This window comes from Mirounga angustirostris, unplaced genomic scaffold (assembly GCF_029215605.1).
Source record: "Mirounga angustirostris isolate CCGP_5_RB_7025 unplaced genomic scaffold, mMirAng1.0.hap1 SCAF_17, whole genome shotgun sequence".
In the NCBI taxonomy this organism is placed as follows: Eukaryota; Metazoa; Chordata; class Mammalia; order Carnivora; family Phocidae; genus Mirounga; species Mirounga angustirostris.
Genome location: NW_026991725.1, coordinates 44,074,927 through 44,091,625, shown reverse-complemented (window position 1 = coordinate 44,091,625; position 16,699 = coordinate 44,074,927). Strand labels below are relative to the sequence as shown.

The 16,699-nt window shown below is 53.9% G+C and overlaps 1 protein-coding gene and 1 pseudogene across 4 annotated transcripts in view; one reads left to right on the top strand and one right to left on the bottom strand.

The window, feature by feature from the left end:
- CCDC57 (coiled-coil domain containing 57) overlaps positions 1–16,699 on the top strand; it is a 116,528-nt gene that overhangs the window by 58,719 nt on the left and 41,110 nt on the right. For all 4 annotated transcript variants that reach the window (XM_064582284.1, XM_064582283.1, XM_045888227.3 and 1 more), the window contains 2 exons: positions 3,417–3,587; positions 9,081–9,270. In XM_064582284.1, coding sequence (XP_064438354.1) covers positions 3,417–3,587; positions 9,081–9,270 — 361 coding nt within the window. The remainder of the gene's footprint in view (positions 1–3,416; positions 3,588–9,080; positions 9,271–16,699) is intronic.
- On the bottom strand, positions 15,655–16,486 carry LOC123853646 (proteasome maturation protein-like; annotated as a pseudogene).

Genomic DNA, 16,699 nt, shown 5'->3' with positions numbered 1-16,699 from the left:
CCTTGGGCTGGGCAGGTCTTCTGGCTGGACCGCTTGACCGCTCTGTGCCTCGGTTTCCCTCCAAAGAAGGGGTTGTTGTGAGGTCACGTGTGGTCCCTAGAGGGCGCACCGGAGGACCTGGTAAAGGAGTCCAGAGCCTGTTCCCTCTGCCGCACACAGGGCTGCTCCTGCCTCGGGGTGCGACACGCCGGAGCGCGTCCAGGTGCTGAGCTGTGGCGGGACGTGCGGGGCCGGCGATGAGCGTGTCCAGACACCCCGGGGCCTGTGTGGGGTCAGGCCACAGTCACGCACTGGGCCGATGCCCACTGCTTCCTGGGACCCGAGCTCTCCCCTGCCACACGTGTGCCCATGCTTTATTGCTCTAAACTCATTTCTCTTTTTTTAGTGTATTTTTCATTGTGGTAAAATACACAAACATAAAGCTTACAGTTTTCAAGCACACGTTCAGTGACGTTAACTATGTTCACAGCACTGTAAATGTCACCACCACCTATTACGCCCAGAACTTTTCCATCATCTGAGCAGAAACTGTCCCCATTCAACACCAGCCCCACACCCCTTCCCCTGGGGACATCCGTCCTGCCGCTGGGCTGGATGACTCTCCTGGGACCGGGGTCCTGCGGCAGCTGTCTTTTTGTGACCAGCTCATTTCCCTCAGCACCATGTCCTCAAGGTTGCTCCACAGGTGGGAGCATCAGTCAGTCCTTGACGCCTTCTAAGGCCTGAGTGATATCCGTACCTTGTGGATCCATTCATCCAACGGACACTTGGTTGTTTCCACCTTTTGGCACTTGGGAGTAACGCTGTGAACGTGGTGTGCAAACATCCGTGCAAGTCCCTGCTTCCCATTCTTTCGGGTACACGTGTAGGAGCGTAAGTCTATATTTCACTTTTTGAAGAACCACCAAACCATTTTCCCACGTGACTGCACCGTCTTATGTCCCCCCGGCCGTGTGTGAGGATCCCGACAGCCCACATCCTGACCCACATGACCTGTTTTCTGTCTTTTTAATTCTGGCCAATCCAGTGGGTGCGAAGTGGTACCTCACTGTGGTTTTGAGTTGCATTTTCCCTGATGACTAACAATGAGGAGCTTCATCTCATGTGCTCACTGGCCATTTGTATGTCTTCTTCAGAAAAATGTCTATTCGGATCCTTTGCCCATTTGTAATTGGGTTGTTTGTCTTTTTTATTGTTGGGTTCTAAGAGTTCTTTATATATTCTGGATACTACTAGTCCCTTATCAGATGTACAATTTGCAAAGTTTTTCTCCCATTCTTTTTTTTTTTTTTTAAGATTTTATTTATTTATTTGACAGAGAGAGACACAGCGAGAGAGGGAACACAAGCAGGGGGAGTGGGAGAGGGAGAAGCAGGCTCCCCGCGGAGCAGGGAGCCCGATGTGGGATTCGATCCCAGGACCCTGGGACCATGACCCGAGCCGAAGGCAGACGCTTAACTGACTGAGCCACCCAGGCGTCCCTAAGAATCATTCTTTCTTTCTTTCTTTATTTTTTGAAGATTTTATTTATTTATTCATGAGAGAGAGAGAGAGGCAGAGGCAGAGGGAGAAGTAGGCTCCCCGCAGAGCAGGGAGCCCAACTCGGGGCTCGATCCTAGGACCCTGGGACCATGACCTGAGTCGAAGGCAGATGCTTAACCAACTGAGCCACCCAGGCGCCCCATCTTTTCACTTTCTTGATAATTTGCTTCGAAGCACAAATGTTTTTAGTTTTTATGATTACCAGTTTTGTCTATGTTTACTTATTTATTTATTTATTTTTTAAAGATTTTATTCCTTTTTTTTGAGAGAGTGAGCGAGAGAGAGAGAGCACAAGCAGGGGGAGCAGTAGAGGGAGAGGGAGAAGCAGGTTCCCCGTTAAGCAAGGAGCCCGATGCGGGACTCAATACCAGGACCCTGGGATCGTGACCTGAGCTGAAGGCAGACGCTTAATGACTGAGCCGCCCAGGCGCCCTGTTTTGTCTATATTTTTTTATTGCTTGTACTTTTGGTGTCATACCATCCTGCTGCCTTTTGCACAGATATGTTTTTCATGAGGCAACAGGAAGAGGGAATTTTCACGTATCCTTTTAAGTCCGTAAGTCCATAAGTCCCCTTGCCCTGTATGCTCTGCAGCTTGTGTGAAGCAGAACACGCCGCTGGATGCAGCTTATTCCGAGCTCTCCAGCCGCTCTCTGGCGCTTGGGAGGCTGGCACTTTACCCTGATTGAGAGCAGTCTCACTGTCATGATGGAGGGGACTTAGCACTCTCCCGTTTCTCCTCCTGGCCTGAGGGGAGGGGGCTCAGGACGCTCAGACTTGCTGCTTCCCCTTCTGCCCACTGTGGGAACGTCACAAACAGGAAATAGACATTTAAGGGCCCCTGGGTGGCTCAGATGGTTAAGCATCTGCCTTTGGCTCAGGTCATGATCCCAGGGTCCTGGGATCGAGTCCCGCATCGGGCTTCCTGCTCCTTGGGAGCCTGCTTCTCCCTCTGTTTCTGTCTCTCATGAATAAATAAATAAAATCTTAAAAAAAAAAAAAAAACAGGAAATAGACATTTAAATACAAGCTTTTAATTTTCTTTTGATAATAGTAGATGATATGATTATCATGGGGACAGATGTCCACCTCAAGGTGTTTTTGTTTTTTTAATTAACAGTGTCTGTTTACCAAATGGTCACCTTTTTTGGTGTGTATGTGACAAATTCAAAGAATAAAATATTCACCAGGAATTCATTCTAGGAATCCCTGGAATAGGCACATATTTCCTCTTCCTGAGAATAAAACGGAAACGAGTGTAGAGAGGTGTCACTCTGTCACCTCCTCTCTTCTCCCTTACGTCAGCAGGACAGATGTCCAGAGAAGCTACCAGAGTGAGGGTCTCACGGCTGACCTGTAACGACCAAGGACGCCCTGTGCCTAGGACTTCCCTTCCTGACCCTCTGTCCTCCTCCACCCTCTGTCTGCCTTCCGAGCTCATGCTCGCTCTGGCCTGTCACTTAGCTCCTCCTGAAAGGCTTGGCCTCACCCCTCCCACCACACCGCCTCCTGCCCTGAGCCCCGGATTGCCCCCTACTGGTTACCTACATTTTCTGCACGTGTTTGTTTCCACCTAAACTGGGCTCAGGAAGAGGGTTCTAGGCCCTCTGCCTCTGTCCAGACGGTTTAAGGCCTGGATGCTCCCCAGCCAGCCTTGGGGTCCAGTGCAGGCTCCGCCATGGGCTCCCGAGTCCACACTGCAGGGGACAGCTGGGATGCTGGTGTGGGGAGCAACGGCATTAAGCCAGAGACCGGAGACTGACAAATGTGTTTCCTTTCTGATCCACCTGCGGCTTCTGCTGGGTGCCTCTGCCCTTCTGCTTCCCTGCCCTCCTACCCTCCTTCCTAACGTTGCCCCTGAAACGGCCTCTCAGCTGCTGCAGCGACCCCTGGACATGGACACTGTCCAGCACGAGCTTCCCCGTGAGGTGGGCCAGGTGCACCTGGAGGTTTCAGAGCTGCGGAAGCAGGTGGCTGAGCTGGAGGAGCATCTCGGGAGCAGGCCGCAGTTGCAAGCCTTGGACAAGGTGGCCCCTGGGAAGGAGGTAGGTGTCCTGTGCCGATTGCTCCCACCACAGCTGTGCTGTCTGGGGCCTGCTGCAGAAGTCACCGGAATGGCCGTCTGCAGAGCCCTCCTGGGCCCCTGGGGTGCTGCGCCCCACTGTCCTCCACTTCCGCCTCGGCTGGCTTCCGTGGTCAGACCTGGTCTGTGGCCTCCGGGCCTTAGGATCCTGCCACTTAAAAGTCCAGCATAGGATGGGGCACCTGGTGGCTCAGTTGGTGAAGCGTCGACTCTTGGTTTCGGCTCAGGTCACGATTTCGCAGTCATGACATCAAACCCCGCGTCAGGTTCTGTGCTCAGTGGCGAGTCGGCTTGAGATTCTCTCTCTCTGCCCCTCCCCCCCTCAAAATAAAGAAACAAGTCTTAAAAAAAAAAAGTCCAGCGTGGGAACCACACGTATGAAGAGGGCTGTTCTGTTTCCTCTAAAAGGGAGTCCCTGACTCTTGCTGGGAGGGCCCTGAAACTGAGTGCAAAACTGGGTTTCTCCTTCGAGAGGACCCTTGTGGGGACTCTCCGAGTGTTTGAGGCTCCTACCCCCTCGCTCGTGACAGTGGGGCTTCCGTCCTGGTCCTGGCCCTCCGCACCTGGTTAGTCCCGCGGGCTCTGTGGCTGGTTCAAGCCATGGTTCTGAGCTGTGGAGAGAGCCCTGCAGCAGCCGTCCCCACGGATCGGACACACAGGCCACTTCTCTTCTTACGACGGCTGTGATGGAAATGCTGTTGAGCGCGCACTTTCTTACTCTGTCAGTTACCTGTGGTGACCTGGGTCACCTCTTATCTTTGGTGACCTGTGGTACCTGCAGTTACCCGTGGTGACCTGCAGTGACCTGTGTTACCCGTGGTGACTGCAGTGACCTGGGTTACCCATGGTGACCTATGGTGACCTGCGTGACCCACGGAGGCCTGCAGTTACAACTGTACCCTGGTGTCTGGGAGGCGTGGAGAGCTCTCTGGCAGCAGCGGTGTAGACATAGAAGGCGGTGCTGAGGGGCACCCGGGTGGCTCAGTCGGTTGGATGGCTGCCTTCGGCTCGGGTCCTGATCCTGGAGTCCTGGGATCGAGCCCCGCGTCAGGCTCCCTGCTCAGAGGGAAGCCTGCTTCTCCCTCTCCCTCTGCCTGCCACTCTGCCTACTTGTGCTCCCTCTCTCACTGTGTCTCTCTCTGTCAAATAAATAAATAAAATCTTAAAAAAAAAAAAAGGCCGAGGGGCGCCTGGGTGGCTCAGTCGTTAAGCGTCTGCCTTCAGCTCAGGTCATGATCCCAGGGTCCTGGGATCGAGCCCCTCATCGGGCTCCCTGCCCGGCGGGAAGCCTGCTTCTCCCTCTCCCTCTCCCCCTGCTTGTGCTCTCTCTCTCTTTCACTCACTCATTCTCTCTCTCAAATAAATAAAATCTTTAAAAAAATAAAGATTTGGGCGCCTGGGTGGCTCAGTCATTGAGCGTCTGCCTTCGGCTCAGGTCATGATCCTGGGGTCCTGGGATCGAGCCCCACATCGGGCTCCCTGCCCGGCGGGAAGCCTGCTTCTCCCTCTCCCTCTCCCCCTGCTTGTGCTCTCTCTCTCTTTCACTCACTCATTCTCTCTCTCAAATAAATAAAATCTTTAAAAAAATAAAGATTTGGGCGCCTGGGTGGCTCAGTCATTGAGCGTCTGCCTTCAGCTCAGGTCATGATCCCGGGGTCCTGGGATCGAGCCCCACATCGGGCTCCCTGCCCGGCGGGAAGCCTGCTTCTCTCTCTCCCTCTCCCCCTGCTTGTGCTCTCTCTCTTTTTCACTTGCTCATTCTCTCTCTCAAATAAATAAAATCTTTAAAAAAATAAAGATTTGGGCGCCTGGGTGGCTCAGTCGTTGAGCGTCTGCCTTCGGCTCAGGTCATGATCCCAGGGTCCTGGGATCGAGTCCCGCATCGGGCTCCCTACTCAGTGGAAAGCCTGCTTCTCCCTCTCCCACTTCCCCTGCTTGTGTTCTCTCTCTTGCTGTGTCTCTCTCTGTCAGATAAATAAATAAAATCTTTAAAAAAAAAAAAAAAGGCTGTGCTGAGAGGCACAAGAGGGACTTGGCTCTAGGATGCCGGCTGGCCCTGAAGGACTGGAGGGAAGGGGAGGTCCACTCCTCTCTGGCTCAGGAATGACAGGAGGGCCCGGACAGGCCTTGGGATGGACGGACGGGTGAAGAACAGCTGCAACGGGGAGGCCTTCAGGTCACCGGGAAGTGGGACCCAGAACCGCCTGCTCTGACCTTGAGCAGGCACCGCCTGGAGAGCCAGAACCCCGGCCCCGCGCCAGGCCTCCCTCCATCCTGCAGCTCAAGGATGCCATCCTGGCCATGGGGCCACAGAGCCACAGAGGCAGGCAGGCAGCACGTCTGCCTCACCCCGTGCCCACCGCTCATTCCAGGTGCTGCCCGTGCTCGGCCCCGAGGTCAGCAGCACTAGGAGTTCTGTTAACAGCCTGGTTCACAGATCCTGCTTGCTTAGAGGGAGGAAATCATGTGCGTCAGCCGGATTTAAAATCGAGATGTTTAATTCTGTGACTGACAGGCTGGAGCTGAAATGACTGTGACCTTGGGGAGAAATCCAGTGGCTGTCCCTGTGCCCAGACCAGGCCTACCGCAGGAGGGCCAGCACCTTGGCGGCCCAGGAGCCTTGAGCGCCAGCAGTGCCGAGATCCTGGTTTCTGAATTTCTTGCTCTGCTGAGAGGAAGCAGGATAAGGGGTTGGCTCCACCATGGACTCGTGGAAATGGGGCAGAAGGACGCAGGCACCGAAGGGCCCCAGGCATTGAACACACAATAAGCGGGACTCCCAGGTCTGTGCTGACCAGGAGAGGGAGGAGGGAAGAGGGCTGGTCCTTGGCCAGAACATCGTCTGCAGACATGGAGGGCGCGTACGCCAGGAAGCCATCCTAATGCACAAAGGAAAAGCAGGGCTGGGACTCAGTGCCTCCCACCGGTGGTGGCTCAGCTACGAGGGAAAAGAAAACTTTCCAGGCGCAGCCTGCGGACACCCTTCGCTGAGGGATGCCCTCGCGGACACTGCGGCAGGGCCATGTCCTGGGCTTCAGAGCCAGCTGTGCAGGGGGTGGGGGGGCGCAGCCTCACTGCTGACTCCGGCCACGAGTGACGCGCTGAAGTCGGAGGGTCCACACCCTGGAGAGAGTGCCCGTCAGGAGCCTGCAGGGACCAGGGAGGCAGATGTCCTGTGGGGTCCTGTGCCCTGGGCGGGAGAAACAAACTGTAGGACACAATTGGACAGTTGGTAAGGTTTGCGTGTGGCCCGTGTGTTGGGTCATAGTGTTGTATCTGGTAAATTTCTGGTTTTCGTAACTGTGGTTACAGAATGTCCATTTCTAGTAAGCATGACCTGAAGCATTGGGGTGTAAATGAGCACGATGTCTCTACCCTACTGGCCGTGGTTCAGGAAGAAATGCATATGGCGCGTGGGGCTGGTGGCGACGAAGCAGAGGGCAGTGCCCGGCAGCTCCTGTGCGAGTCGGACGCTCTCCCGGGTGGAGGTCGGTCCCCCACTCCCAAGCCCAGGACAAGGGCCCGTGCGGAACTCGGAGCCCCTTCCCCAGGGGGCAGCAGAGACCACTGCCCGACCGGCATCTGTCGTGTCTCCAGTGACCCCTAGCCTGGTGGACTGACTGAGACCCGGGGTTCTCCCTGCCTCCTGTCCAGTGCTCTGCCCAGTGCCCTGAGCACAGCAGGACAGACGCTGGGCTCCACTGGGGGGCAGTGTTCGCTAGCCCTGCCTGCACCCCTGGGAGCCTGCAGAAGGACTGGGAGCCCTAATGTCCACCGTGAGAGCCGGCAGCCCTGGCAAGCACTCTCTGCGCCCCCGAGTTGGGGCATGCTCTGACATCAGCCTCTGTGGAGTGCCGTCGCCGCTGCCCTTGGGAGCAGACCCCCCCTCATGAGGACCCCTCTACTGGCCAAGCCCTCCCTGGCCAGGATTCTGGGAGCAACCCCTGAGCAGGCGAGGGCAGACGGGGCCAGCATGGGGGGCCGCGGGGGCCCCAAAGCACGCAGTGGTTTGGGAGTCCCAGAATGCGTCCTGATGAGGGTTACATGGTGGGTGTGGGCAGAGAGGAGAAAGCCATCAAAGTAGTCGCATCAGGAACAGAGCCCCAGGTGGGGGCTCCTGGCTGCTATGCCCGCTCGCTGCCAGGTGACCAGGGCTCCCCGGCCAGCCGAGAGCCTGGCCACTGGCCCTGCTGAGGGGTCGGCTCCCCGCTCATGCCTCATGAGCTCATGCTCAGGGGCGCTGCCTTGTGGGCTGGGGTCTGCTCTCAGAAGCGACCTTTCTCTTGAGAGTCTCAGCATTCTGGGGTTTGCAGAGTATCTTTCCTCACTTAAAATGGCACAGGGGACTCCCAACATCGTGTTCCTGTGGAGGCCGGGCCTCCGACCTCCCTTCCTCGAGGTCTGTCCCAGCCCCTCCACAGGCCCAAGGACCACAGTCACGTCCTGGGCCCTCAGGAGAGTGCGGGCAAGGCCAGTGCCCTGCATGGTTGAGAGCAGGCCCATGTTCCGTCACGGGGCAATGGGGTCAGGATGTGGGTGCGGGGCTGTGCGGCCCCAGGGCCATCTCCCACTCTCCTGTTGCCTCACCTCCCCTGTCTCTCATCCTGCCCAACCAGCCTGCGGCACGTGCTGGACGCACCCCTGTGTGGCCACCGCCGCTCCAGGCCACCAGAAGAACTGTGGCCGCTGAGTACACGAGCACCTGCCAGCCCTAGAAAGGCATAGCAGGAAATGGGGCCAGGACAGAACGTGCTGGTCTGTTCCAGGGACTCCAGGCTGGCTCCTGTTCTGGCTGCAGCTCATGGGGCCAAGACAGGGCACAGTGCAGCTTTTCATGGGTGTCAGGAGCCACCCTGCCTAAGTAGGCCACACTTGCATCCCTTGGGGCCTTGGACTCCGGTTCCTCCTGGGCCTCTGTCCGGCACACACGTGTCTTCCTTTCTCTGATTCTCCACACCCCTCATTCTGAACACCCTGCAAGTCTGGGTGCGTGTCGGTGGGGCGGCCATGTGGTGACCCAGCACAGTGACCCCAGGCAGGCAGAAGTGTGGAGGCACTTGTGTCCGTCGGGCCTCTGCCGGCCCCTCCCACACCAGGTGACCCCAGGGCCTGTGACCCACGTGCCCAGCCCGTAACCCTGGTGCCACGCAGGTGTCCTGGGGGCCCGTTAGAAGTTGGGCATGGGTCCCAAGTGGTTCCTCATTGTCCTCACTAGAAAGACAGGCTTGGTGGGGGCCGCAAGGGGCCAGAAGCAGGCCTGGCCCGGGGCTTCGTGGCCTTCGTTCACCCAACTTGTGGAGGGGGAGGCGTCCGTGGTGTGAGGTCCCCGTCTCCTTGCCAAAGCACCTGCTCCTTATCCCTTGTCCCCCAGTGGTGCAGGCTCTGCGCCCACACCCACTCACCCTCTCCCACTTGGACGGTTTGTCTTAGGGGCTACCTGTGGCTTCGTTCACAGGTCCCTGCAGACCAAGGACCCACAGGGGCAGAGGACCAAGGGCCACAGCCACAACAGGCCTTGTCTGTGCCCCAACTCCAGAGGAAACTAAAGGAGGCAGCTCGAAAAATCCTCCGCCTCTGCCTGGAGAAAGAACAGCTCCTGGAGATGGGGAACAGGCTCCGTGCAGAGCTGGGCCACCATGCCCCAGGTGAGTTTGGGAGCTGCGACCTGCACTGCTGGGCTGTGGGGTCAGGGGGCCCAGGGGCCCTCCCAGAAGGGCTTTCTTCTTGCCTGCTCCTCTGGAAGGGGCAGGGGAGGGACCTAGGAGGCGGGACGAGAGGAGACTTGCTGCCCTGAGGGAGGGTCTGGCCTGACTTCTCAGGCAGGCAGGAGGGAGAACAGAAGCTGCCCTTGTGGAGTGAAGCCGGGGTCAGGAGTCACAGGCACAGAGCAGAGCTTCATCCTGCGATGGGAGTTCCATGAACCCGTGCCTCGGGCAGCATTTGTGAGAAAAATACTGCACTTAGCAAAACAGGCGGCATTTCTGTGCTGCATTGTGGGGAGCTGCGGCCGCCGTGTTCTCGGCCGGCTCTGCCTGGACTTGTCACCAACAGCCGCTGTGTGTCCCCTAGGACCCGGCCTGAGACCTCCAGCTGCCCACAGGTGTCTCAGAGGGCCCCGGTCCCCAAGGAAGACAGGCAGCGCTCCAACCAGACTAGAAAGAGGCGTGCCCTTGTTCCAGGCACGCAGGTCAGGCCCAGGCGGCCACGGAGGACACAGAAGCCCAGGGCTCTGTCGGCTGCAAGCTGTGCTCAGACTGACTGTCTTTGCCGATAATTTATTCAACGTGGGTTCACTGCGGGACTGACCATTTAAAATAGTAATATTTCACAAGCCAATAGCGTACAGGATACTGTCTCTTAATGAGCCAATAAGGAAATAGTACGCTCCGGATCAATGACCAATAATCACACTACTGTTCCACGCAAGGAGAGACAAATTTAGCTGAGGTGCACCTTTCTACCAGTGGCTTCTTGGAAGGGTCGGTGTAGTCATCCGTTGAAAGCAGGCATCCAGCTGCCGGCGTGAAGCCAAGGCCCCCGTTGCTAGGGGACCATAAGCACCAGTGTTGGTGGGCAAGATGAGTCCTTAATGGGGTGGCTGCCTGGTCGTCACCGCGGCCGGCCCAGATCGAACGCTCCCGGTGAGTGCCGAGGAGCGAGCCGCTGGCCACGTGGCTCTCAGACCACCTTCACAAGCAGCCCCCTCCTTTCCCTGTGGCGCCCCCGTTCCTCGCGCTGTAGCCCCTCGCCTTACGTGGCTTCTGCCTCTCCATGCTTTTCCAGCAAGAGCTTTGAGATACCGTGATGACCAGAGATGAGGGACTTCGGGCCCCACCCATGGTCGATGGGAGACAGCCATTCCCTCTCTCTTTGAGGGAATTGTCTAAAGTGGAGGGGTGCTGGGGGGCTGCAGACCCACCAACTTTAGAAGCTTTAGAAGCAGAGACCAGAGTGCCACAAAGGGAACACCAGCAAAAAATGCTTCCTCTCAGCTGTGGCCTTAGCTTCCCTGGGCAAGTCCCCCTGATTCCTAACTACCCAACGCGAGGAAAGGGAGGGGAGGGTTGGGCCTTGTGCTTCGTCCTCAGAACGTCCCACGGCCAAGCTGTGTGGATAATAATAGCAGTTTTTATCGTGTTAGTGTTTCTGGTCTGAATATGACGAGTAGAATGACCTGGTGAGTAGGAAGGGGAACGTGGGAGAACTCGGGCCGCAGAGCAGGAGGGAGTGCCATGTCTCAGAGGGAGGGTGCAGACCACTGAGGAAACCTGAAGAGGAGGCCTGTGTTCAGAGCTGTCGTGCTGGGGGCCGCTGTGGGCCAGGCCCAGGGGCCCAGGTGGTGCCTCCGTCCACCTGCCGGTGTTTCCAGCTGCTTCTGGGACGGGCCCCATCCTCACAGGGAGCTGGCAGTCCGGCCCCCTCACTGGCCTTGGCTCTAGCTGCCCAGTCCTCATCCCACGGGCTCTGCCCCCGGGGTCAGGCTCCCGTGCTGGCCCTGCCCCTCCCGCTCAGGACGGGCCTTGGGATCTGCACTGACAGATGGGCCAACGGTGTGTGGCCCTGTGGTCAGGCTGCCCCTGGCCCTCGGCCCGCTCCATCAGCCCAGCGTGGGGGGCACACAGGCTGTGGAGTGGCCCTCCTCTGAGGTGGAGACTGCACACACCCACTGTGGGGCCCCTCCCTTCGTGCCGTCCTCCTGCCAACTCTGCTTCTCCCAGAAACCCCAGCTGCACCCACCATCTGGATCTCATGTGAAGCCAGCGTTCCTCAAAAGGTCATTGCCAAGGTCCTAACATCGAACACTGTTGTAAAGACTTTGTGTTTTAGAGCAGTTTTAGGTTCGCACCAAAACTGTCGGGAAGGTACAGAGATGTCCCCCCAGCCTCCCGCGATCGACATCCCACCACAGTGGTGCGTTGATCACGATCCACAAACCTCCCCGACGCACCGTCAGCACCAGGGTCCATGCTTACCTCTGGGTCTTCTTGGTGCTGGACATCGTACGGGTTGGGACAGACGTGTCACCACACGTATGCACCACGGGACTGTAGTTTCACTAGAAACCTCTGTGCTCCGCCTGCGTATTCCCCCCCCCCCCCGGCGGCCACTGACCCTCACTGTCTCTGTGGTTCTGCCTTCCCCCCATGTCGCATAGCTGGAATCATGCCGCAAGGAGCCTTTTGTGTTTCCTCATCATGTCATTTTCCTGATGAAGTTTTTGTTCATCAAGAAATGATTTGGGGGGCGCCTGGGTGGCTCAGTCAGTGAAGCGTCCTGGGGTCCTGGGATCGAGCCCCGCATCTGGCTCCCTGCTCGGCGGGGAGCCTGCTTCTCCCTCTGCCTCTGCTGCTCCCCCAGCTGTGGTCTCTCTCTCTCAAATAAATAAAATCTTAAAAAAAAAAAAACCAAACAGATTAGGGACCTAGCTTTAATTAGGTTGCTAACCCAACTACTTATTAGGCATGTGCACATAAATACCAAAATCGTTATTTACATTTATTATTCATAATTACACATGCATCTAAAATCCTGTTGTAAAACTATCCTAATGTAGAAGCAGTGATTTTCAGTCATGTTGTGTGTCCTGCTTGACTCGACTCGTGCTGGGCTGGGTCTTAGACCCCTGCACCCCCCATGGGACTGGCGCGGGGGCAGAGCATGCGTTTGTCATCATCAAATGATTGTATTTTGACCACTTTCTAGAACGATGGCTTGGTTGCAACAAGAACCTAATGCTCGCATTTTCTTGCAACCTTTCTTAAAGTGAATGTCCCAGTGTCCTCAGAGAAATTGGCCCTCGGTCAGAGCCCCATCCTTGGGGAGGGCCTCCCTTTTCTCTCTGGCTGCCTTTCTCCTGTGTTACCAGCCGGTATCTGGACGGGATCAGTTTGCCTTAATTTAACCCGCTCAGGAATTGGTTGGTTTTCTGAAATCTTAAGACTTATGGTTGGTTGGTTGTTTTTCCCATTCTTTGAAATTCTCAGCCATTGTTTCTTTAAGTACTCTTCTTCCCATTTGTTTCTGATCTCTTCTGGAGATGGATCTCATTAGACCTACTGGAAATCTATCCTCTCCCTACCTCTCTCGCCGCCTCCTCTCCTGCCTCCCGGGGGTGCCCCAAAAGTAACTGGAGCCAGTGGATGGATTTCTGTGTCTTTACAAGGAGTTTACATTTTGTGTTTGTTCATTCCTTTCCTTGGGTTTCATTGTTCTTTTGCTGATTTCTTTAACATTTACTTTATTCTTTCTTGTTTAGTGATTGCATTTTTTTAAGGTGTGAATTTTCCACCTGAGTATTGCTTTGGCCGTGTGTCAGGTTTTCAGGGACAGTATTAACAGTATTCCAGATAATCGGCCATTATGCACCCAGGTTTTCTATTTCTTTTTTTTTTTTTAAGATTTTTATTTTATTCATTTAACAGAGATAGAGAGCACAAGTAGGCAGAGCGGCAGGCAGTGGGAGAGGGAGAAGCAGGCTTCTCGCCGAGCAGGGAGCCTGATGCGGGGCTTGATCCCAGGACCCTGGGATCATGACCTGAGCCGAAGGCAGACGCTTAACGACTGAGCCACCCAGGCGCCCCCCAGGTTTTCTATTTCATTCGAGTTGTTTAGGAGAGTTTTAGAATTATTTAGTTATTTTTGTTTGTTCAGTTATTTTTAAACACGTGTGGAATCTGTTCTGTTAAGCCTCCTTATTATACATACTTACATTCTTTCTAAATTTATGTGTGTTTGTCAACTTGAACTGCCAAGAACCATGATTTCTGTGTTAAAATCTTGCCACGGCTCTTGTATTTCTGCCCCGCTCCCCTTCCCTTCTTCCTGGGCTGTCACTTGGTGGGGAAGCGCCCACGGCGGCCGCAGCTCAGCCTGGTTCAGGTTGTGCGCCGTCCTTTCCGATGTTCAGTAACAGCTAGTGGTATTTTTAATCAGGTGTTTAAAAGGGTTGTTTCCAGAAAGAGGTAAAATATGGCTCAAATAGCTATGAAAATGGGCACAGGCTTAGGATTTTCTTCTGTTACTTAAGCAGTGAGGGAACCAGTCAGATGTTACAACCAGTTCCAAGGAAAAGCCCAAACACAAATTTATCCGGAACAAAGGAACTGAATTACAAATGGAAACTGAACTGGTTTTTCTAAGCGGGAGGGGGTCAGCGGTGATACTTGGAGGGACAAGGCACAAAGCGCGTGCCCGTCAGTGTGCAGAGGTGCAGCGTAGTTCAGACCCGGGGGGCGGCCCCGCGGGTCCAAGGACGTGCTGCCCACAGTGCAGTTTCCATTGAAGCACGCATTGCTTCTGACCCTTTCTCTGCTTTTGGTAAAACCTAATCTCAAAGAAGGATTATTCGTGATCGCTAACAAGGCTGGTCTGTTGGCCTGATTATTTCCATAGGTGTAGCAAGAATGTTAGTTCACCCAGCGGGCCTTCCTGAGTTTGCTTTGCTGGAAGTTTCCGTCGGGAGTCCACATTGGACTTTAAAAGTGTCCTGAGGCCAGGAAGCCAAGAACTCACCAGATTTCATCTGCTGGATGATTTTGAGCAAATTCTTTTCTTCTCAAGGTTTCAGAAATACCCTGAGCTCCCAGGCTTGCCAGGGGCGGCCTTCCTAGCTCACAGCTCCTGCTGGTGACCTGTCCTCACAACTACGTGAGGGTCATTCTTGACTCTGGCCAGGTAGGCAGGGCTCTGGCTGCACCATCCATGTGTCCAGTGAAGTCCTGGTTAAAAGCAGCACAGATTCTCAGGGAACCTGTGCAAATAAATGACCGTACTACCAAGAAGGGTTAAGAAACAAAGTCCAGCCGGGTAAATGTGTAGATCTAATTGGTTTTTATTAAGTGATTCATGAATCAGGCGGCATCCCATGTAGCAAGTGGAGGGAGCTCCTCAGAGCTGTACAAAATGGAAGGTTTTTATAGGAAGGAGGATAGGGGCAAGAAGTTATTAGCAAAAGAACGGGATTGTTTAAGGCAAGATCACCTTCCCTTACAGGTAAGGGCCGGAGTCTTCTCTGGCCGAGGACCTCTTCTTCCTGTGGGGGTGGGGAGGACCCAGCAGCAGACTCTGCTTATTGGAGAAGCCCTGAGAAGCAGTTATGACTGCGCTTCTGGGGGAGCTTGAAATGCAGCTGGTCAGGCATGAAGCCCTGGTTTGGGATGCGACCTAAGTAATGCCACTTTGGGCCTGTGATTTGTGCTTTTTTTTTTTTTCTTTTTTTTAAATCAACATATGGTGGTTGCTTTATTTAATTTTTCACCTTAAAGACAGCAGGGACGCCTGGGTGGCTCAGTCTGGTTAAACGTCTGCCTTCAGCTCAGGTCATGATCCCGGGGTCCTGGGATCGAGCCCTACGTCGGGCTCCCTGCTCAGCGGGAAGCCTGCTTCTCCCTCTCCTGCTCCCCCTGCTTGTGTTCCCTCTCTCACTGTGTCTCTCTGTCAAATAAATAAAATCTTAAAAAAAATAAAGACAACACCAAAATCAAAACCTTTGAACTTACACTTTTCAACCTGAAAGAAACAAAGAATAGCTACAATTCTAAAATAGCATTAGTAAAGCCAGTATTATTCTTATGAGTATCAATGGGCCATTCTGAAACAAGGTAAAATATAAATATCTTACTCTGTGCTTAATCTGAAGTGTTGCCACTGAAATCAATTACCAACCTATGAAGATTGCAGACTCAAAGCTGATAATGGTTATTCAAAACTAAATTTATGGAATACCCAGGAAATAGGCTGAATTGGAACCTGCAGACAGTTTTCAAATACTCATTAGCAACAATTTTTTAAAGACATAGAATGCTATTGTTTTCATATAAATTGGAAGTTTTAAAATCATCTCCCTTTTGTGCTTTCAGTTGTCGTATGGCCATAAACCAAAGACCCAAATAATTTCAAATGATCACAGATACTGTTTAGGCAAAAGTTGTCATGGGTCAGTACTTTTAATGTTGTATACATCAAATTATAGTAAAAAGATGACCATAAACAAGATGCAGCCCCTGTATTTTCACGAACGGCACAATAGATTATAGGAAACTGAGTTTATATTCCACCATCAAGTCTGGTTCTCCCATTAGTTCACTTTGTGACTGCTCATTAAGAATATCTTCACATCCAGGGCGCCTGGGTGGCTCAGTCGTTACGCGTCTGCCTTCGGCTCAGGTCATGATCCCAGGGTCCTGGGATCGAGTCCCACATCGGGCTCCCTGCTCGGCAGGAAGCCTGCTTCTCGCTCTCCCACTCCCCCTGCTTGTGTTCCTGCTCTCGCTATCTCTCTCTCTGTCAAATAAATAAATAAAATCTTAAAAAAAAAAAAAAAAAGAATACCTTCACATCCAATAGTCTCATCATTACCCCTGAAAATACCCAGTGAAAGGTTTGAGCTCGGAAGAAATGGAAGACCCTGAGCCTGTTGCTCTGCCTTGAATTCCATTTGTAATTTTATTTAATTAATTTATTTATTTTTAAAGATTTTATTTATTTGAGAGAGAGAGTGCACAAGCAGGGGGAGCGGCAGAGGGAGAGGGAGAAGCAGGCTTCCCGCTGAGCAGGGAGCCCGATGCGGGACTCGATTCCAGGACCCTGGGATCATGACCTGAGCTGAAGGCAGACATTTGACCTTTTGGTCAAATGGGTACCCAGGTGCCCCTCCATTTGTAATTTTAGTGGAAAAATTCATTTTATCTTGTTTGAGCTGGAACTTTTTTTCTGATAATTCAAGATGATGACTGGGCAGAAGTTCATTTTTCACACAAGGCCTTTTTGAAGAAGATCATGACTTTCAGAAGATCTGCTTGCTGAGAGTTCAGTAACTGGAATACCGTCCCTTAGCTGTGGCCCACGGCCTCTGGCGTTCATCTTCAACTCGCTTGACAGACCCTTGCAGCCCCTCACCAGCCAGCCCGCTGCTAACTTCCGCTTCTGGGGATGCCTCCTGTGAGTTGCTTTTTCACAAAAGTTGCTGAGTTCTGGAAGACTTAGGGAGACAAGAAGATGCCGCTTAGAAATGCTTCCCTTCAGTTTACAGAAGCAGAGGCCTCTCGGGTTTTAGATGACAGCGGCCAAGAGGAA